General features: G+C 36.6%; 1 protein-coding gene across 1 annotated transcript in view; it reads right to left on the bottom strand.

Annotated features, from left to right (window-relative positions):
* Appl1 (adaptor protein, phosphotyrosine interaction, PH domain and leucine zipper containing 1) overlaps positions 1-22,760 on the bottom strand; it is a 48,147-nt gene that overhangs the window by 7,936 nt on the left and 17,451 nt on the right. Inside the window, exons 5-16 of the mRNA XM_013030718.1 lie at positions 21,716-21,803; positions 20,367-20,408; positions 19,172-19,230; positions 15,861-16,007; positions 14,230-14,312; positions 13,163-13,321; positions 11,695-11,883; positions 8,237-8,279; positions 6,157-6,213; positions 2,995-3,086; positions 2,259-2,441; positions 391-454 (exon numbers count right to left, since the gene is read on the bottom strand). Coding sequence (XP_012886172.1) covers positions 391-454; positions 2,259-2,441; positions 2,995-3,086; positions 6,157-6,213; positions 8,237-8,279; positions 11,695-11,883; positions 13,163-13,321; positions 14,230-14,312; positions 15,861-16,007; positions 19,172-19,230; positions 20,367-20,408; positions 21,716-21,803 — 1,206 coding nt within the window. The remainder of the gene's footprint in view (positions 1-390; positions 455-2,258; positions 2,442-2,994; positions 3,087-6,156; positions 6,214-8,236; positions 8,280-11,694; positions 11,884-13,162; positions 13,322-14,229; positions 14,313-15,860; positions 16,008-19,171; positions 19,231-20,366; positions 20,409-21,715; positions 21,804-22,760) is intronic.

Below are 22,760 nucleotides of genomic sequence, written 5' to 3'. Positions count from 1 at the left end.
AAAAAAAAAAAAAAGAGTTAGGAGCCGGGCACCAGTGGCTCACACTTGTAATCCTAGCTACTAAGGAAGCTGAGATCTGAGGATCACAGTTCAGCCAGCCTGGGAAGAAAGGGAAGTCTATGACACTCTTACCTCCAAAACTACCAGAAATCCGGAAGTGGCACTATGGCTTAAGTGGCAGAATGCTAGCCTTGAGCAGAAGAGCTGAGGGACAACACCCAGGCCCAGAGTTCAAGACCCATGACCGACAACAACAACAAAAAAAGGTTGAGAGTATGGCTCTAAAAAAACTGCAAAAAAAAAAATTGCAAAACTGAAAACCTGAGCATAGCAGCAGAGAAAATACAAATCTTGTGGTTTCCTGAGTAGCTCTAAAATTTAATAGTATACATTTGTTATACCTTCTGTTTCAGATTTTGTATTTCCTCCAGATTCACCAAATGGATTTGTACGCCTGAAAATTTTAGAAAAAAATAACACAAATTATCAGTTCCATGAGCCACAATGGATCTAATGATTGAAAACAGAGTTTAAAACTGAGTTACAAACTTCATAAATTCATTCCAAAAGCTATAAAATATCTTTTCCTGTTAAGAAACAATACTGGGTTATAGGGCAGCTCTATGTTTAGTCTTTTGAAGAATCTCCATACCACTTTCCAAAATGGTTGAACAAGTTTGCATTTCCACCAACAGTATAGTAGTGTTCCCTTTTGGCCACATCCCCACCAGCAGCAGTTATTGTTAGTTCTTTTGATAATGGCCATTCTAACTGGGGTAAAGTGGAATCTCAATGTTGTTTTGATTTGCATTTCTTTTATAGCCAAAGGTATTGAATATTTATTTATGTGTCTATATGAAGAAATATACACACAGAAAAAGTACTTCTTTTTCTGAGGATTCTTAAGTATTCAGACCATTTGTTAACTGGGTTCTTGTTTCTTTGAGGGTTGGGAAGTAGTATGGAGGTTCCTCAAAAGACTAAGCATAGACCTTCCCTATAACCCAGCAATTCCACTCCTGGGCATTTATCCAATAAATCACAAACAAGGCCACACTAAAGCTACCAGCACAACCATAGTCACTGCAGCATTGTTTACCATAGCCAAAATAAGGGATCAACCCAGATGCTTCTCAGTGAATGAATGAATCAAGAAAATGTGGTAAATATACACAATGGAATTCTATGCTTCCATCAGAAAGAATGATATTGTACCATTTGTAAGGAAATGGAAAGACAAAAAAAATTGTATTGTGAAGTAAGCTAGACCCAAAGAAACATTTCCCTCATTTGTTGCAACTAGAATGTGCCTATAAATCTACAGGTAAACACACTGGATGGTAAAAGAAAAAAAGACTACACTTAGACAGTATAAATTATATGGAACTCTAAACTTTACACAGTGAGACCAAAGGAGGATATTCATTCAGGGCCTGGGCACTGTCCCTGAGCTTCTTTTGCTCAAGGCTAGTACTCTACCATTAAGCCACATTCTCAGGCCCCAATAGCTCTTTTAATAGTTCTCTTTTAAGAATATCCTATTTTGGAGGCTGGGAATGTGGCTTATTGGTACAGTGCTTGCCTAGCATGCATGAACCCCTGGATTCTATTCCTCAGCACCAATAAACAGAAAAAACTGGAAATGGCACTGTGGCTCAAGTAGTAGAGTGAGGCAGGAAATCTTGATACCTTCTTGGGCTACATACATAACAGCAAGGCTCTATGTCAAAAATAAAATAAAGTAACAGGGAAAAAGGAACCAGGCTCTCGTGACTCATGCCTATAATCCTAGCTACTCCAGAGGCTAGACCAGCCTTGAGGTTTGAAACCAGCCTTGGTAGAAAAGTTTTGTGAGACACCATCGCCAATTAACTACAAGAAAGCCAAAGATAGTGGGTTTGCTCAAGAAGTAGAGCATCAGCTCTTAGTAATAAGCAAGCTTAACAAGAGTGTGAAACACTGAGTTCAAGCCTAGACTCTGTTTAAAAAAAAAATTAACAACTTTCTTATGCAATTGTCAAATAAAATTCCCAAGCAGATCTGATAAGTAATTTAGAATTAAATATTTTTGAAATTATATTATCCTAAGTCCTTTTCTGAGGCAAAAGACTGAGAAAAACCCTATTAAAATACTAATAGGTAATTAACCTAAAGAAACTATACCACACAGCTGATATACAAGACATGAAAAAGATGCCTCTGAAGTATACATCCTTAATGTTACAAACCACAGCAAAAAGTCACCATATATCACTCACTTGCCTCCCTGGCCAGAAGCTTTTGCTTGGCCAGGCTGATCTTCACACACAGGAGAAATTATGTCAAATTGTATTGGGGTGTCTGGGGCCACAAGAGAATCTATTGATAAGGCAGCCAAATTCATGGATTCAGATCCTATGGATCCTGAACTGCTTGTCCGAGCTGTTGGTGGCCGAGACTGTCTATACAACAAAGGAAAACAAGAAGGCACTGGATTTAGTTTTTGAAACTGAACACTTAAACTGTGAAAAAAATAAATAAAACCTAGAAATCAGTCAATGAGACTAAAGTAAATTTCAATAAAAACATAATCCCAATCCTAGCTTTATTTAATGACAAATTTTCTTTCCAATTAAAAATATAAATCTTATTTGTACAACTGAGGGAAGGTAGGAGGAGGAAAAGTGGGGAAAAAATGAGGGAGTAACAAGTTCAACATATACTCACTACCTTACTTCTGTAACTGTAACCCCTCTGTACATCACCTTGACAATAAAATTTTTAAAAAAACATAAATCATCTCAACCTATCAAGAGATATAAGGAAAAACTGAAATTATTTATTTTGTAATTTTACTGGTATCATTTTGAAATTTCATTATCATTTTGAAATTTTGCTTTGATGTTGTTCAGATAACTATTTAATACTAAACTAGTACTGCTGAAACAAAGTGCTCCTAATACTTTTAAATAGCCCATGTTGCTCTTTAAATAACTTTACAGCATGTAAACTCACCCTGCTGGCCGTAGGCTCTCATGCCTTTGCTGGAAGGATGGGGAGGGAGTGACAGCTTCCAGAGCTGACTGATTTACTCGTGCAGCAGTTTCCTATTTTGATTTTTTAATGAAAAGGATTAAAATTAATTATATAAGAAATCAAAAACTGACAACTTCTGAATGGTAACCCCTCTGTACAACACCTTAATATTAACAATAAAATTATGTTTTTAAAAAACAAATACAAACTGAAGCTACTGGTGTAGCTCCAGGTTCTCTTGTCTTACTATTAAAGTACTCAATTTCATATTATAGACATTTCTTTTTGCTTCCTGTAAGTTAGGGTGAAAAGGTTTGTTTTCTACAAATATATATAATAGAAAAATGCTGGAGTTTTTCTATAAAATTTTAACTACCAGTAATTTGGGATTAAGTTTTGTATTGCTAGAGTCAGGGAGCTTGGACAGTCAATACATTTCTTGAAAAAAAGTTAAAAGCAGGAAATGTCATACAATGTTAGAATTATTATTTTATAATTTTGTTGTTATCATTTTAACTTTCCAACTATATACTATGAAACACCTACATGTTTATTTACAAAATTATGGATACTTTTAAAGCTTTCTATACAGGAATATTTTAGACTTATTGTAAAAATGGTACTTAGAAATGTTTCCATGTGTATATAGTTAACACTAGTACTCCACTTAAAATTGTTAAGAAAGGCCAGGCAATGGTGGCTCATATCTGTAATCCTATCTACTAAAGAGGCTGAGATCTGAGTATCCTGGTTGAAAGCCTGCCTGGGTAGGAAACCCCACGAGACTCTTATGGATGACCACCAATAAACTGGAAGTGGAACTGTGGTTCAAGTGGAAGAGCACTAGCCTTGAGCAAATGATCTCAAGAACAGCACTCAGATCCTGACTCAGCCCCAGGACTGCATCCCCCTCCCCCCAAAAAAAAATTAGCTAGGAAGGTAAACTTTGTAATTTTGTGTGTGTGTATGTATGTGTGTGTGACAGTACTAAGGCTTGAACTCAGGGGTTGCATGCTGTCCCTCAGTTTTTTACTCAAGGCTGGCAAGCAAAAATAGATCCATAGCTCTACTTCTGACCTTTTGCTGGTTAACTCATGGACTCATGGACTTACCTGCGCAGGCTACCTTCAAACTGTAATTCTCAGATCTCAACCTCCTGAGCTGGGATTATAAGTGTAAACCATTTGCACCCATCAAAACTTTGTAATTTTTTTTTACCACAATAAAAAATTAGAGGGGAAAAAAACAACACATATCACTTTTACATTTCTGTGTCTTATAACAGCAAAAATAAATGCCACAACTTGATCAAAATTGCTATCCTAATAGAAATATAATTAAGGGTAATCTTAAAATCTTAAATACAGCTCTTTTAACTAGTAGTAAAGAACTACAAGTCTTATTCAAATCTAAACATTGTATTCCCTATATGTATTACTTAGGCAATAAAATAATTTAATTTGCTTTTTTTTTTTTTGGTTGCTCACAAGTAAACCGACAAGAAAAAAAATTTTGGCAGATCAAATTACATACTGTTAGCACTGACTTTCTAAGATTAAATTCCTAAGTTTGTTATAAAGCTATTACTTTACAAATTATGAAATTTGTTTGACTCCAACTCCTTGTGTCCTGACTGGTACCTCAAGGCCATTTTGTTAAAAATAGAATTCTTTTGCTAAATTTTTCCTCTCTTCACTGGAGTTTAAAACTTGAAAGTCATCTTTACCTTATTTGTCTCCTACAAATTTTATTATGTCATTTACTAACTTGTGTAGCCCTCTCATCTTATCTGACATCATATCAAATTTTTTTTTAAATGATGGGTTAGTTTATTTATTTATTTTTGGGTTCAGTCGTGGGGCCTGAACTCTGGGCTTGGGCGCTGTCCCTCAACTCTTCAGCTCAAGGCTAGCTCAACCATAGCGCCACTTCAGGCTTTTTTCTTTTTTGCTTTTGTGGTGCTGAGGAATCGACCCAGGGCCTCTGGCATGCAAGGCAAGCACTCTACCACTGAGCCACCTTCCCAGCCCCAGGGCCTCATGCATGCAAGGCAAGTACTCTGCCACTGAGCCACCTTCCCAGCCCCATATCAATCAAATTTTAAGATTTACCTTCCTCAACTGACATCATCCCAGCCCTGGGAACTAACCACCTAGTATAGCCAAGCCCATCAAGTGTGACAGGGTTATGATAAATCCTAATCTAGAGTCACCTTTTCCCAAGAATTCTGCAGTATGAACTCACTGATTCCTTTCAGAGTCCTTGGTACTCCCAAGTTCTGTGTTGGAACTTCACATATAGTTAGTGTCTACAGTGTTGAGTTCACCAGGTTTGAAATTCTTGCTACTCAAAGAATAATTTGTAAAACTGAGTTCAGACTACATCATCACAGATGTAACGTTTCTACCAAGAACTTCTTAAATTACTACAACTAGTTCTTTCATTTATCTTTCTTCCTCAAAACTCGAAGAAATCCTATTTCAGAATTTTCTGTAAAGCCTAAGTCCACCATTCTCAAATGGTAATAATCATTACCATTTGATTTCTCACATCCTGCTTTATATACAATGTTACTTAAACTTTTATTTTTGTCTCACCATAATAGCAACTCTTAAAAGAGTTCAGAAGATGGGGCTGGGAAGGTGGCTCAGTGGTAGAGTGCTTGCCTTGCATGCATGAGGCCCTGGGTTCGATTCCTCAGCACCCCATAAGCAAAAAAAGAAAAATGCCGGAAGTAGTGCTGTGGCTCAAGTGGTAGAGCGTTAGCCTTGAGCTGAAGAGCTGAGGGACAGCGCCTAGGCCCAGAGTTCAGGCCCCACGACCGGACCAAAAAAAAAAAAGAGTTCAGAAGAAAGTCATGGCTTATTTTTCTTTCACATTTTCTTCCCTTCTCCATTGTACCCAATACAGATCTATTGTCAAAATCTAGTGAGTACTCGTTGACTCACTAATTTCATTAACTCCTCAAATTTATTGTTCTATGAAGGTCAGATATTTGTAACATAGAGGATACATTAAAGCTACCCATTTGGCATCACATTAAAAGGTTACAGAACTATAGAAATGGCTCAATTTAACAAAAGCCATGTAAACCACAAAATTATTCTGCTAGATCTAGGAAACATAAAATAAAAATATTACCTCTGGATTTTCACTTAAGTATATTTGTTTAGATATGTTGTTTATTGTACAGATCCACTGAAAGAGGGAAAAATAGAAAAATGATTAATATTTTTCCAACATAGCTTATGTTCGAAAAAAGAATGTTTAGTATTCAATTGAAACCAAAGTTCCATTAGAAAGTTTATGTTACTCAATACAGGTGACTCACATCTGTCATCCTAGCTACCCTGGAGGCTGAGATCTGAGGATTAAGGTTCAAAGCCAGCCCAGAAAGAAAGTCTATGACATTTTTATCTCCAATTAACCACAAAAGTCAGAAGTGAAGCTGTGGCTCAAGAGACATAGTGCTATAGCTTTGAGCAAAAAGGTTAAAGAACAGCACCAAGCCCTCAGTTCAAGTCCCAGATACCCAGACACCCCCCCACCCACCCCATTCACACACACACACAGAGTAACCTATAATCTGTCTTATTAAAAAATCACTTGGGAGCCAGGTGTCAGTGACCTGTAATCCTAGCTACTCAAAGATGCTGACATCAGAAGAGGTAGGGGGAGTATGGGAAGGGATGGGAAGGAGAAACAAAGGAGGAGGCAATAATGCTTGATAAGAAATGTACTCATTATATTGCCCATGTAATTGTAACTCCTCTGTAGGTATTTTCATAATAATAATTTTTAAAAAAAAAAGCTCAAGGACAGTACCCAGGCCCCAGAATTCAAGCCCCAGAACTGGCCAAAAAAAAAAAAAAATCACTTGGGGAGAGGTGTATAGTTTTAGAACACATCTTTGTTTAGCATGTGTAAGGCCCTGGCTTCAATCTCTAGCACCAAAACAAAAAACAAGAAAATATACTATAAACATACATGTAAGAGATCATTCAGATTTATGACTTGAAAATCTCATTTATGTCACACAGAAAATAAAAACTATAGCAATCATGTTAAATTATGTCTTTATTTATATCTTTACGTTACTTAATCCCTACCAAACAACACAGTCTGAACTCAGATACTATAATATCAATTCAAAATATTAAGAAATAAGTACCTTCTTGATGAATGTATATTACTTACACCCCACATAAAACATGCTATCTGTTCCCTATCTTCTGATTCATTCTCAAGAATTTTAGTACCTCACTAAAATTTTGGGCCTCACTAAACTAGTATTTTGTTTTAGTAAAGTACATAAAGAGCAGAAACATTTGTCTGTCTTCCTCACTCAAGAGCAAGTTTTAATGTTAACTCTTTTCCTTGAGAACTAAATAAAGGTAGATCACTGCATAATTTGCAACTTTCTCTTTTACCAATACAATTATAATACTAGATTAAGAAGGCTCAAAATCAAGTTTGGCTTATTTTCATGGACAAATATTTCTAAAAGCATAGTTTGGGATATAAGTTCTTGGTAATGCCTTACCTTCCAAATTTTGTATACTAGAAGTAAAAATGGAGCCAAAACTAAAAGGCTGATGAGAAAGAACAGGGACTCCCAGATTTTTGCTTTTCTCTTTTCTTTCATTTCCCCAGGATTTTAAGTTTTAGTTGCTTCTTGCTATGCCACAACTGCTGCCACTACGTTCTTACTGCAGCAAATAGTGTCTCAAATGATTAGTAAGAGAGTAAGTTAAACTGTCAACTCATGATATTAAAAGCCTGCCAGAAGACAACAATCACAAGGTCATTGCTGAATTTAAGCCTTTAAAGTAGCAGGGACATGATCTCTAAGGTCTCTTCAGCTTTATAATTCTGTGAGAAATGTTGCTTCAGATCCGAAAACTTTCTAATTAAGGTTTTTCCAAAATTTCTATAATGAACTTACAATAGTCTTATCCTCAGAAAAATATTTTTAAACATTGAAGAAATTAGTTAGAGGGTTGGGAAGGTGGCTCAGTCGTAGAGTGCTTGCTTTGCATGCATGAGGCCCTGGGTTCAATTCCTCAGCATCGCATAAGCAGAAAAAGCCAGAAGTGGCACTGTGGCTCAAGTGGTAGAGCGCTAGCCTTGAGCTGAAGAGCTGAGGGACAGTGCCCAGGCCCAGAGCTCAGGCCCCACGACCAACAAAAAAAAAAAAGAAATTAGCTAGATAAAATCTTACCTCCTCATGGTCCTTTTTACTTTCTGCTTGCAAAATTGAAGATCTAGAGGACAAAAAAGAATTTCAGTCTCAACTTTTAAAATGAAAAACCATAAACTAAACAAAACAAACAAACACAACCAAAGCTGAAGACATGGCTCTAGTGGTGGAATGTCTAAGTTCAAACTCTAATACTTGTCCCTCTGTAAAAAAAAATCTACAACCAATACTATCTTAGGAAAAGGAGACCACTAGAGACATCAGGACAAAGATTTTAACAACTTAAGAGTGGCCAACTATGCCAACACATAGCAAAATAGAAACAGGAAATGGTTTTAAAAAGACAGACCATCAGGCTGGGAAGGTGGCTCAGTGGTAGAATGCTTGCCTTGCATGCATGAGGCCCTGGGTTCGATTCCTCAGCACCACATAAGCAGAAAAAGCTGGAAGTGGGGTTGAGGCTCAAATGGTAGAGCGCTAGGCTACAGCTGAAGAGCTCAGGAATGGCACCCAGGCCAAGTTCAGGCCCCACGACCGACCAAAAAAAAAAAAGACCATGAAGGTACACTTCAATTATAACAATGCATCTCAATGTTTTTATATTTATAGACAGTGATTCTACTAGAAAATACTAACTTTATCGTTGATAGTTTCTCCTTCAATAGGGTTAGATCAAAATTTCAATATATGACTCACTAAACAGATATTTGCCTTTCTATAAATGTCAATATTATTAAAGTTAGGCCAAATGTCTTGCTAATTTTGTATTGCACCAGAAATAAAAATAGGAAATCATATTAAGAATTAGCAAAAACTAAAAATACAAAAATGTTAGCATTGGTATTAACAACTTGGTAATTTTGCTAAATGAACACAGTGACTCAACACTTGATATGATAACTAAGTATACAATACAGACATCAACTATGCTTTTAGAAGTAAAAAAAAAAATGAAACAACCTATTTGATATAAGATAGTGAGCCATGGTATCTTTTTTAAAGAGGTTAGTTGAATTAATTTATTTCCATAGCATCTCAATGTGCATGAATATACAAGGAAAAATGACTTTTAGGGAATCCAGAAGCTATTCCTAAACATTAAGAAAGTTCCAACATCAGAATCAATAATCTAAGTGGAAGAGAAAAAAAAAAATCACAGCTATAACCTTTATCATTAGGAAGACCTTTAAATGATACTGTATGTCTAAAAAGATTATAATGCAACCAATGAAATTGTTTTTGTTCTTTGGAGGGAGGCAGTAATGAGGTGTGCACTCAGAGCTTCACAGGTTCTGTACCTCTTAAATGATACTCTTGGTCTTTAGGTGTTAATTTTCTTGTGTTTTTTCCAGGGACAACCTCAGACCAGGATCTTCTGCAGGGAATCAGAGGTATGTGCCACCCATGCCAGAATTATAAGACATGGTCTTACTAACTTTTAACCTACAAGAACTGGAGGAATTGTGCTTCTCCTGAGTGGCTGGGATTACAGATATGAGTCACCATGCCTGGAATTTTTTGTAGGTTCTAGGGACTAAACTTAGGATTTCAATTTTATTAGTTTTCTACCACTTGGGTCACACCTCCAGACCTTTTTCCTCTGGCTGTTTTTAAGATTGTCTCTCTCTTACTTCCCTATGCTGGCCTGGATCTTGATCCTCCTTTTCAAAAAACCTTCTATCATAGCTGCAATGACCAGAGCACACTACAGTGCCCACCTTCTGTTGATAGGGGTCTCCTGGTCTTAAACTGCAATTTGCCCAATCTCTACTTCCTAAGTAGGTAGGATTACAAGAATAAGCCCCTGGCACACAGCTGAAATTGCTTCAAATAAGTGGATGTAGATCCAAATTATAACATATCTTCAATTATTTTTAAAATGCACTAAAGCCAAATGCGTTGGCTCTTGCCTGTAATTCTCCCTGTCCCCCCTTCTTCCCCGCCCCCCCCCCCCGCCTAGTTCTGGAGCTTGAATTCAGGGTCTGGAGCTGAGCTCAGGTTCCTGAGCTTCTTTTGCTCAAGGCTAGCACTCTACCACACAAGCCACAGTGCCACTTCTAGCTTTGTTTATGTGGTAAAGAGGAATTATACCCAGGGCTTCATGCATGCTAGGCAAGTACTCTATCACTAAGCCACATTCTGAGCCCCATGTAATCCTAATTACAGGGAGAGTCTGAAACAAAACAATCACAAGTTAGAAGGTCGCCTAGACAATTTATCAAAATCTTTCTTTTTTCTTTTTCTTTTTTTTTCTTTTTTTGTCGGTCGTGGGGCCTGAACTCTGGGCCTGGGCACTGCCCCTCAGGTCTTCAGCTCAAGGCTAGCACTCTACCACTTAAGCTACAGCACCACTTCCGGCTTTTTCTGCTTATATGGTGCTGAGGAATTGAACCCAGGGCCTCCTGCATGCAAGGCAAGCACTCTACCACTGAGCCACCTCTCCAGCCCTCAAAATCTTTTCTCAATGTAAAATGATTTTTTTGTGCTGGTGTTGGGGCTTGAACTCACAGCCTTGGCGCTTTTTTTCAAGGTTAGTGATCTACCAATTGAGCCACGGCTCTACTACGGGCTTTTTGGTGGTTAATTGGAGATAAAAGTTTCATGGGCTTTCCTGACTGGGTTGGCTTTGGACTATGATTCCCCAATGTCAGCCTCCTGGGTATCTAGGATTACAGGCATGAGCCACTGACACATGGCCAGTGAAAGGCTTTTTTTTAAGGGCTGGGGACTTAGTTTAGTGTGAGAGTACTTGCCCAGAATCCTGAATGCCAAGGCCCAGTATCACAAAAAGACAAAGAGAAAGAGCGGAAGAGAAAAGGGGGGAAGAGAGGTAAATTAATTCAGGATAAACCCTGGAAGACAATAAACAAAAAATTCATGTTGCTTCTGGTTTATAAAGTTATGAGTGGATTTTTTCGTACTTCTTATATATATGCTTTCCAAAAATGGTTTCTAAGCACTATAGGTTCTCATTTAATGTAAAGGTATTTGAGTTTTACAAACATTTTATATTCACTAATGGACAAAATTAAGCACAAGCATTTAACATTTAAAAATAACACTACTGTTAGTGTCTGTTATATGGCAGGCACATTGCAAATGTTAAGACTTCTATTTTAAGAAATTTACAGCTCTTCTACCTGTATTTTTACATTTAGAAAAATGAATATGATAAGGATATGACAAAGATAAATAACTGAGCTACAGTTTGAATTTCACAGGCCCAAAGTTGACAGACTTATATTAACTTGTTTTGGCTTCCACATATTATACAAGATTTTCAGTGGCCAGTAGTTAATGGGAGATAAAGAGTCTCACAGGCTTTCCTATCCAGGCTGGCTCTGAACCGCAATCCTCAGATCTTAGCCTCCTGAGTAGCTAGTATTTAACAGGCAAGAGCCATTGCCACGTATGGCTTCTCATACATTTTAGTAGTTTAAATATCACAAATTTTATTATTGGTAGAAAAAAATACTAACTTTTTTCCATCAAAAGAAGTGATCTGAAAACAGTATCTCCTGTCTTCACAGTCCACAGCCATCACTGAACAGTTGTCTATGTCCATGGCAAGGCCTCCTGCCACATCTCCACGTGCTTGACTCATTAAGTTTCCACCCTGCGTGAAGTAAAACTGTCTATCCCAGGTAGATGACACCAAGCCTGTTTTACTAAATGAAGAAAGTACATTAACACTTTAATAATGACATACCTAAGATTACCTTATCATCAGCCAGACACAAGATAAAGCATGATACAAAGAACTGAGCCATGAAAAAAGGCACCAAAATGCCAATAAAATGTAAACATTAAGTTTTTCAGCCTCTATGTATGTTGACTCACATGTGCAAAATGTGTATGCAGTTTCAAAAACAAAGCTGGAAATTATTGAACTACAGTTGTTTCAATGGTACACCATGAACTACAAAGGAGTAAATTCAAAACAAAATAATTTAGTTTATTCCTAAGGCAAACTTGTTTTTACTGTTTGTTTTTAGATGATAATGGGGCTTGAACTCTGGATCTGGGTGCTGTCTCTAAGCTCTTCAGCTCAAGACCAGTACTCTACCTCTTGAGCCACAGCGCCACGTCCAGTTTCTGGAGGTTTATTGGAGATAAAGAGTTTCACAGACTTTCCTGCACAGGCTGGCTTTGAACTGTGATCCTCAGATCTCAGCCTCCTTAATAACTAGGATTATAGGAGTGAGCCACCGGCAAAACTGTTTTTATCATCAAGTGGAGGATCACGTAGCTCAATGGTAGAGCATTTGTCCACTAGTATGCACAAAGGCCTGAATTCAATCCCCTACACCATGCAAAAGAAAAGGTAGAAGAAGGAAAAAGAGGGGAGGTAAAGAGGAGAAGCTAGGCTTTCTATAAATAAAAATAAAAATTTCACTTGATATAATTACATGTATTTTAAAGTATATAAAATATATTTAATAACATTTACATGTTACATGATTTTTATATGTGTGTGCTGGTACTAGAGATTGAACTCAGGTACTTATGTTCTCTCTTGGCTTCTTCGCTCAAGGCTGGCTCTCTACTACTTGAGCCAAGTCTCCACTTCTGGCTTTGTACTAGTTAATTAGAAATGAGTCTCACAGACTTTTCTGCTGAGTTGGCTTCAAACCATGATCCTCAGATCTCAACCTCCTGAGTAGCTAGGATTATAGATGTGAGTATCTGGCTACGATAAGATTTATTTAAAGTCAAACTGGTTTTGTTATTTTATAATTCTAAATTATTCAAAAGTTATGGAAGTAGACTTTTCTTTGAAAAGTATGCACATACTTTTCTCTCTACATGTTCACATAAACAGTAACATCAACTTCAATCTTTAGTAAAATCAAAGTAATTTAGCATACAGTATCAGTTATATTTTACATGCATTTGGCATTACCTTAAACGATAAACAATATATAAAAATATCAATACTTTTCTTACTTCCTAGCATTAAGGTATCCAGCCTTTCGGGTTAAATTTCGATTAACAGGAAATTTGGTGGGGTCTGGGTCAGGCACATATAAAGGGTCACTGGCTATTTCCAAGTCCTCTATTGTCTGTTGCATGGTCTCTACATCACTGTCCATTTCCCTGCGAACACTAATATAGAGAACAGATTATTTACTACCAGTCACAATCAATGAAGAATTCCTTACCAACCATGTTATTTGTCTTGTATATATTTTCTTAAAGAGAAAAGCTGTACTATAGGTGATTAAAATAATACAAATATATTGTAAATAACTTTAAATTTGAATGGAAAATTAACAGTTATAAAATTAAATATTTCAATATTTTAGAAATAAAAAATTTAAAAATTAATGAAACCACCCATAATAATGCCTGTATGTAGAAGAATTTTTATACTGTGCTGAATTTTTATACTGATTCGGCCCTGGGTTCAATCCCCAGCATCACAAAAAAAAAAATTTTAATTAAAATAGAAAAATTAATCTCTCTTAGAAAACAAGATTTATCAGTAGGCACCAGTGGCTCACACCTGTAATCCTAGCTACTCAGGAGGAACCTGAGATCTGAGGATCGTGGTTCAAAGCAAGCCCAGGCAAGAAAGTCTGTGACACTCTTGTCTCCAATAAACCACCAGAAAAGGGGAAGTGGTATTGTGGCTCAAGTGGTAGAGCACTAGCCTTGAGCTGAAGAGCTGAGGGACAGCACCCAAGCCCAGGGTATCAACCTCTCAAGCCACTCCCACCATTTAAGAGTTTAAGATGATTTCACTTAATTACTATTATTAGTCTGTTTTACTCAGAAATAAAAGCTAGCTCTCAATCATTACAATTGCCATAAGAGAAAATGGCAATCAAAGTTTACACTAGAGGGGAAAAAAGGCAGAAATAAAACAAGAAGTAACATAAAAGAATAAGGATCACCCTCTTGATGGGAAATACTGTCTCAAGATCACAGCAGTAAATTTCTTTAAACCATAGCATTTATCTATTAACTAATTCCTATCATTTCATTTTCAAGGTTAAGGAAAAAATACTTACTTCTGTACACTTGTTCCAATATTAGCTAAAAATTCTTCTAATTGTTCACTGAGATTTTCAGAACCCATCTTAAAGAAACTTATCTGGGATGGAGGAGGAATGGAAGGTTTAACAACATAAACACAAATGTACACACAAAAAATGTTTAAAGTAGAAACACTCTACGATACAAAGTTTTTTTTTTAAAAAAAAAAAGGTATTATTCAATTTGTGTAATGATAGGTTGCAAATCTGCACTATCTACTGGGCATGCAGCCACTGAGAAAACTAGAATTAAATTCCACTTTCCACCCTGACATATTATTTTGTTTGGCTTGCTTTCTGAGTTTTGCCATATAACCCAGGTCACCTCCAATCTGGAACTTCCCAAACGCTGGGATTGCTACTGTGTGCCACCATACTTGGCCTTTAAATACTCTTATACCTAAAGGAATATTCAAATTTCTCTCAACTCCAGATTTTTAAGGAACTGATATATTACCCAAAACTTGGTGTTCTGGCCTCCTTCATATGTTTCTTTTTGGTTGCTTGAATTCATCTAACTATCTATAGATATATAGTTGTTGTCGTTTTGTTTGCTTGGGGTTTTTTTGTCAGTCCTAGGGCTTGAACTCAAGACCTGAGTACTGTCCCTAAGTTTATTTTGCTCTCAAGGCTAGTACTCTACCACTTGAGCCATAGCGCCACATCTAGCTTTTTCTGTTTATGCAGTACTGAACATCGAACCCAGAGCTTCATGCATGCTAGGCAATCACTTTACCACTAAGCCACATTCACAGCCCTCATCTATATTTTAACTTATAATATACACAGGGAACATGAAACAAGTTAAACTTGTTCATTCTCTTTCAGACTTATTATGAAGAATGAGCTCAGTGCTGGTGACTCATTTAATTGTAATTCTGGTTCAGGAGGCTGAGATCTGAAGGGCCTAGTTCAAAACCACACCAGACAGAAAAGTCCATAAGACTCTCCAGTTAAATAATAAAAAAAATCCAGAAGTAAAGCGCATGTGGTAGAGCTCAGGCCTTCAGCAAGAAAGATAAGTATGAACGCCAGGCCCTTTCTGAGTGCCAGTCCCACTCCTGTAACCCTTGCTACTCATGAGGATTTAGGTTCAAAGCCAGCCTGGATAGGAAAGTCTGTGAGACTCTTGTTTCCAATTAACTACTCCACCCACCTAAAAAAAAAAAAAAAAAAAACCTAGAAGTGGAGCTATGGCTCAAGTTGTAGAGTTCCAGCCTTGAGCAAAAAAGCTAAGGATAGCACCCAAGGCCTGAATTCAAGCCCCAGGACAGGCACAAAAAAGAGAGTGAAAAAGTTTCCACAACAAATGTAGCTCTCAAAATCGTTTAGCTTTCTATTGTCTATCCCCAACTATAGTAAACAAAGTCTAAATACAATGTATTTATATTTCATTTACTCTAAAACATTTGAAATTTTCATTTACAAAATAAATCACTTTTATAAACCTTAAAATAATACAATAATAACATTTTTAAATTACTAATTAAAACCAAGATATAAATGTTTATTGACAAGGCTGTAGTGTCTTTGCATCAACTGTAAATTCAAAGCTTACTCTAAGAGATTTATTTTAAGATGGTTTTAACTCAAAACACAGTACTTACCTGAGCTTGCATATACCCAAGTAGAGGTTCTAACAATGCTATTTTCTTCTTGTATTGAAGAGTATTTAATGCACAAAAATAATGCATCATGGTCTGGTGTTGTTTCTTTCTGGAAGTGTACACATCTTCTGTTACTTCATATTTCATCTTTGAATGAAAAAATTTAAATACTATTAATTGTTGAATTCTAAAGTCTCTTCACCTGTAGGGAAAAGCCTCCCTAGGAAAATGCCATATCATTAATTTCTGAACATAACAGTCCTGTTTCCTGAGCTATTACAAATCCTTTATTATACTGCTTAAGCTGACTTTCCCATCTAACAACCACATCATCAACAAACTATTTACACACATAACCACAAATATAACTATCTTAACCAAGCATGGCAGAGAAAATATACCACATGGAAGAAAGGCAAATGTTAGTCACTGGCCTCAATCAGTCCACAGTATTTTCCACTCCTGGTTCTCTTCCTAGTACTCTCCCTCTTTTCTATTTGCTTGTCTTTATTCACTCACACTTGAAATACTTATGCTCTCCTAACTTCTTTCATTCAAACCACCAATTTTCAATGAGCAAAAAATAAGTAATATTCACTAGGCTCTTTTCTTCCTTTCTTCATAATACCTGATTAAGAACCAAGACTATGCCAATACATCAATGATTCAGTAGTGCCAATTTTTTTTATCTTCTGCCCCTCATTCTCACAAGTGCCATAGGAAACAGCTGGGTTCTTTATGTATTTCTGTGTATATTGTGTGTTTGTGCATGTGTGATGGAAATGTAGAAAACAGAAGACAGTATCTTCCTCACAAAACCTTGTTCTACTTTTTTTCTTACCTCTTAATTATTCCAGGATCCCTCAGTCATTCAAATAATTTTGACTTGTTTTTTATTCCCCTTCTTACTATAGACTTCAATTCTTCTTACAAACTAACTGTCAAAGTATCCCTCTTTAACAATTTTTGCTGAGACTTTCAAGTATCTCTGAAAACTATTTCAGTAACTTTGCATTGGACTGTTTAAGTCTTGGTCTCTTCACATTTTCATTACTGTTGCTCTATAGTAAAACCATATAGTATACTTACCTACTTGGAATCCTTTGGTGTCTGCTAATACTTTCTAATACAAATTTCAAAGTCATCAATATAGTCCCATATTAATTACTGTCATTTCTGCCTTTCACTTCAAACACAGTCTGGGCTGGCTTCAAAGGGTGATCCTCAGATCTCAGCCTCCTGAGCAGTTAGGATTAGAGGATTGAGCCACCAGTACCCAGCAAGATAATTAATTTTTTTAATGCCCAATCTCTAATCCCCAAACAGCAGTGTCTACTTATCTCAACCCAAATGTCAACTCAAAATTATAAGCCTTTCCAACTTACCAAAGTTCTCCCTGTACTCTTGTAATTTTAGTAAAACCTCTATGACTGAATTTAACTCATGGTGATCGAGGCTGCTTCTTCATCCTTTGAAAATGGCCCATAGACCAGTCATATATGTTCACATAAATACCTTCAATAAATGTGGAGAGTCCATATCTTGAGGAGAAACGCAAAGTCTACTCACTTTCCCCAAGGCCTCCTTCTATGTGATATAGTAAATGCCCAATCAAGTTTTGAAATTAAAACATTTTTCAAGCTAGGCACTGATGATTCACACCTATAATCCTAGCTACTGAGGAGACTAAGATCTGAGGATTGAAGTTCAAAGCAGGAAAGTCCCTGAGACCCTTACCTCCAATAAACTACTTAGAAAAAGACAAAAGTGGTGCTATGTCTCAAATGGTAGAGCACTATCCTTGAGCAAAAGACACTGAAGGAAGCTGAAGGATAGCACCCAGGCCCAGAGTTCAGGACACACACACACACACACACACACACACACACACACACACACACTCTCTGTCAAAAGCTAGATGCTGGTAGCTCACGCCTATAATCCTCACTACTCAGGAGGCAGGCAGACACACACAGACACACACACACACACACACACAAAATCTGTCAAAAGCTAGATGCTGGTAGCTCACACCTATAATCCTCACTACTCAGGAGGCTAAGATCTCAAAGCCAGCCCGGGCAGGAAAGTCTTTGACACTCTTAGCTCCAATTAATCACACAAAAAAAGATGGAAGTGGTGCTGTGGTTCAAATACAAATCTGTCAAAGAATTTTTTTTTAATTCTTGCAACAGTCAGAAGCAAACCTAGAGCCTAAACTATTTCTATATGACAAAATAACTATTGTAAATCTTAAAATACATGGATTTTATCTGTATTTGAATCACCAAATTCAACAACTAAAATCTGAACTTGTGCCAGGTGCTGGTGATTCATGTCTATACTCCTAGCTGCTCAGGAGACTGAGATTTAAGGATCGAAGTTCCAAGCCAGTCATAAGACTATCTCCAATTAACCAGCAAAAAGCTGGAAGTGGAGCTGTAACTCAAGTGATAAGAGTGTTATAACTTGAGCAAAAAAGCTCAAGGACAGCACCGTGGGCCCTGAGTTCAAGTCCCATGAACACACAAAAAAAAATGAACTGGAAAGATTTGTGGACTGAACTTTGTATGAGAAACATTATCTGTGTTGTCTTAGCTGGTGTGGCACAGTACACCATACTCAATCACGGATTATCACAAGCAGTCATTGTATCTCCTCCAGCAGCTATAGTAGCAATAAATACCAAATCTGAGGTAGAGATGTTCTCAATTTCAAGCATCTAGAAATGCCTACATGTTCAAATCTTAGATTAGGCATTAGAGAAAGGACTGGTCTTAAAGAGCACCCAGAAAATTTGTCAATATTCTCTCTCATCTTTACTTAAATGCTTTCTTCTTCATATATACAGTATACTATTTCTGAGTTTGCTGCCTTAGAATCAAAAGCAAATAGTCCCTGTAAATGAAGGCTTAATAACAGGATGTCATTAAGTTATGTGTACAACAGTTCAACTTCTTGACTACTGAGTCTCACAAGACATTTCTTAGTACTTATATAGGTCAAATAAGAACAGAACATGTGCTTTGCTATGAAAATACAAAGTAAAAGAAGCAGTGTTACTTCTGAACATCAACTATAATTTTAGAGTAGTTATGTTTAATCATAATCTATTCAATTTTGGCAGAATAAAAGTATTTGTTTAAAGTGACCAACAATTATCAGAAAACTTCTAAACATCTAGCAGAAAAGAATTATCTAAAAGAAAAACATATAAATTAGCTTTTGGATTTATTTTTAAACAGGAAAACTAAACCACCTAATAAAATAACAATTAATTGTGATACTGAAGGAGTAGGTATGTATCACACCTTGTCATTTTCTCTTTTTTTGGACAATCGGCTATATCTGTTAATTGCAGCATCATGATCTGGAAGGCAGAAATGAGTGTTAACAATTGTAGCACTTTGCAAAACTTACAAATGCTTTAAAGGGTTTTTACATATTCATCTTTCTGCAAATGTACAATAGAAAAGTTAAGTATTCCCTATCCTGTGATCTCTGTATTCAAATTATTCCCACAGCCTAAATTATGTGTCTATTTACTCAAACTCATAAAAAGAGGGGAAAAAAAGAATCTGAAAAACTATAACTAATTTTTTTGGGGGGTCCGGTCATGGGGCCTGAACTCTGGGCCTGGGCGCTGTCCCTCAGCTCTTCTGCTCAAGGCTAGCGCTCTACCACTTGAGCCACAGCCCCACTTCCGGCTTTTTTCTTTTTGCTTATGTGGTGCTGAGGAATCGAACCCAGGGACTCAGGCATGCAAGGCAAGCGCTCTACCACTGAGACACCTTCCCAGCCCTACTATAACTAATGTTTAACTTATTTTTAGTCTGCAGGCAATGATGGCTAACACTTATAACCCTAGCTACTCAGGAGGCTGAGATCTGAGAATCACCATGCAAAAGCAGAAAAGTCTATGACACCCTTGTCTCCAGATAACCAATTAAAAGCTAGAAGTAGAGCTATGGCTCAAGTGGTAGAACATCAGTCTTGAACAGAAAAGCCAGAGAGCAAGACCCTGAGTTAAAGCCTAAGTACTGGTAAGATATAGACATATATGGTCTGTCTTTAAAAAAGCAAATGTTCATAAAAGAAAAATAGGAAGGGCCGTGAGCTCAGAGGTAGATCATTTGCCTAGAATGCATTAGACCCTGAATTGAAGCTCAGAACCACCAGAGAGAGAGAAAGGGAGAAGGAGAGGGAGAGGGAGAGGGAGAGGGAGAGGGAGGGAGGGAGGGAGGGAGATGAAATATTTAGAAAAACAAGGTAAAATACTATAACACCTCCTTAGAAATTATGTAGATAGTAAATTATAAGACTGATATAGCTAGCTTTAAATTTTTTCTTGTAAACTGCTATTCAAGTAACAACACTGATTTAAAAAATATTCACTAAAACTTTTAATTAGATCCTTTTTAATAATTATTGCAAAGAATCACCAATGATGTACACTAACAAATGCATCACACATAAAAAAAATAGTGTAAAGTATTCAAAGCTTACCATTACTAGCAATCTGAAACACTTCTTTTAAAGTCAATATTTCTGAAAAAGTTCCAAAAATAATTTCAGTTTAGTGTATGTGTAAAGTATCTTAAGTCTGTTTATAAAGCCATCAATGTCATGTAAACAAAACTCTAAAGAACAGTTTGCACATCTATATTCAAGGCAAAAAGTTACTATTTCTGTTAGTACATGGAAGATTTACTATCATTAGCAACAAATCACAAGAAAATCTAATTATTACAAATTATTAATATGACTCACACGTCTTAAACTCCATTATAAGCATTAAGGTATGCAAATATTCTGACTACCAGAATCTGGTAATTCATTTTTTGATGATTGTAATAACAAAGTAAATATTTACACTATGCAATCCTAGTCTTAAAACTGTGAAAAAAAACTATTCTTTAGAATAGTTTTTAGACTTCAGAAATGATAGCTCTTGAAGATCATCACAATTATTAACTCCAACTTTAAACTACAATTGTCTTTATTGTATTGTAATTTAAATACTTTAACAACTCACTTAGATGCTACTTCAATGCTTTTATACTATAGATACTGAAAAGTCTGTATGACTGAGTTTATAAATTATGAGAAATAAATCAAGTATATGAAAGTTTCATTTTATCAGCTAGTAACCCTACATGTGCCAAAAAAATGTACAAACTACTAAGTCATAGACTGTTAGATATACCAGCATCCCTACCCTCCTGCCACTCTAGCTCATATTAGTGTCTACTTGGTCACTATCGTAGTTCAAACCTTGGTAATACCTGACTGAGCTCTCATAACTTCCTACACCAATCTTCTAGACATCAAATCCACTCTATTCCACCCACCAAAATATTTTGTCTCTTTACTTCTTATAGACCTTCATTGTATTGTCTTTGAAAATAAATACAAGTCCAACATCTTTAGCTTCATTTAATATATTTCTAAATTCATCTCCTGCCTCACCCCAACATATTCAACACTGCAGCCTCACTAAATTTCTTGTAATTCCAAAAGTAAGTTATGAATCTCTACAACCCATACCTCCATGCATTCTAGTCTCCCTAATTGCTCTTTATAGTTCAATGTTCGTATCATATCTTTGGTGAAGCCTTTTTGACCTTCTAAGCCCCTACAGCATCTTCTCATTCCCTGATTATAAGACAGAGTGTCAGAATTGTGTGTTGACCCATGCCCTTCTCTACCATTCCTCAAGGGAAGATCTAGTTCAGTAATGATCTGGTGCTATGAATGTTGGTGACTGATTAAAAGTGATACAGGTTATAGTCAAAATAGTTTGAACAAGAATATGTGAAAGCTGATGAAAGTAAATATAAGTGTGACTTCAGTACCTTTCAGATCTCTTTCTTTAAACTGGGTAATGGGGAACATCATGGCATCAGCAAGTTGAGTTGAAAGTACTGCATGACAAGAGCTAAGCTAGTAAAAAAAAAGACCAAAAAGGTGAAATAACAGATAACATTTGTAACAAACGGCTATACAGAGGCATCTAACCAATGTTATATAAATTAGACAGGATCTAGCTTAAAAAGAAAACAACCATATCACTATGAATTATATAGCTGAAAATATTACACAGTCAAAAAAACCATTTAAAACTCTCAAAAGAACACAAGATGATCCTGGATGTGGAAATAATTTCTTAGATATGATACCAAAAAAGTGCAAGAAGAAAAAAGAAAGTGTAAATTACACCATGAAAATTATAAATTTCTGTGCATTAAAATACAGCAACAATAAAGTAAAAGAAAGCAGAGCATGATGTACATGCCTGTAATCTAGCACTAAAGAGGTAAAGAGGTAGGCCAGGCACCTCTGGCTCACACCTATAATCCAAGCTACTCTGGGGCTGAGAGATGAGGATTATAGTTCAAAGCCATCCAGGGCAGGAAAGTCCGTGAGACTCTTATCTCCAATAAACCAACAGAAAACTGGAAGTGGCACTGTGGCTCAGGTGGCAGAGCACATTCCTTGAGCTGAAGAGCTGAGGGACAGCACCCAGAAGCAGAGTTCAAGCCCCACAACCAACCAAAAACAAAACAAAACAATAGGTAAAGGCAGAAATAGTCTGAGTTCAAAGATAGCCTGGGCTACATACTGAGACCTTGTCTCAAAAAAAAAAAAAATCAAAAAATGTTAAAAGGAAAAGAAAATAAAAAGATAATCTATGCAATGAGAAAATACCAATTACATGCTGATAAGAAATGTTTATCTTGGGGCTGGGAATGTGGTTTAGTGGTAGAGTGTTTGCCTAGCAATCATGAAGCCCTGTGTTTGAATCCTTAGTACCACATAAACAGGAAAAGCTGGAAGTGGTGCTCTGGTTCAAGTGACAGAACACTTGCCTTGAGCAGAGAAAAGCTCCAGTGTGTAGGC

Source organism: Dipodomys ordii, unplaced genomic scaffold (genome assembly GCF_000151885.1).
Source record: "Dipodomys ordii isolate 6190 unplaced genomic scaffold, Dord_2.0 Scaffold132, whole genome shotgun sequence".
Lineage (NCBI taxonomy): Eukaryota > Metazoa > Chordata > Mammalia > Rodentia > Heteromyidae > Dipodomys > Dipodomys ordii.
This window is presented reverse-complemented; position numbering and strand designations above follow the sequence as displayed.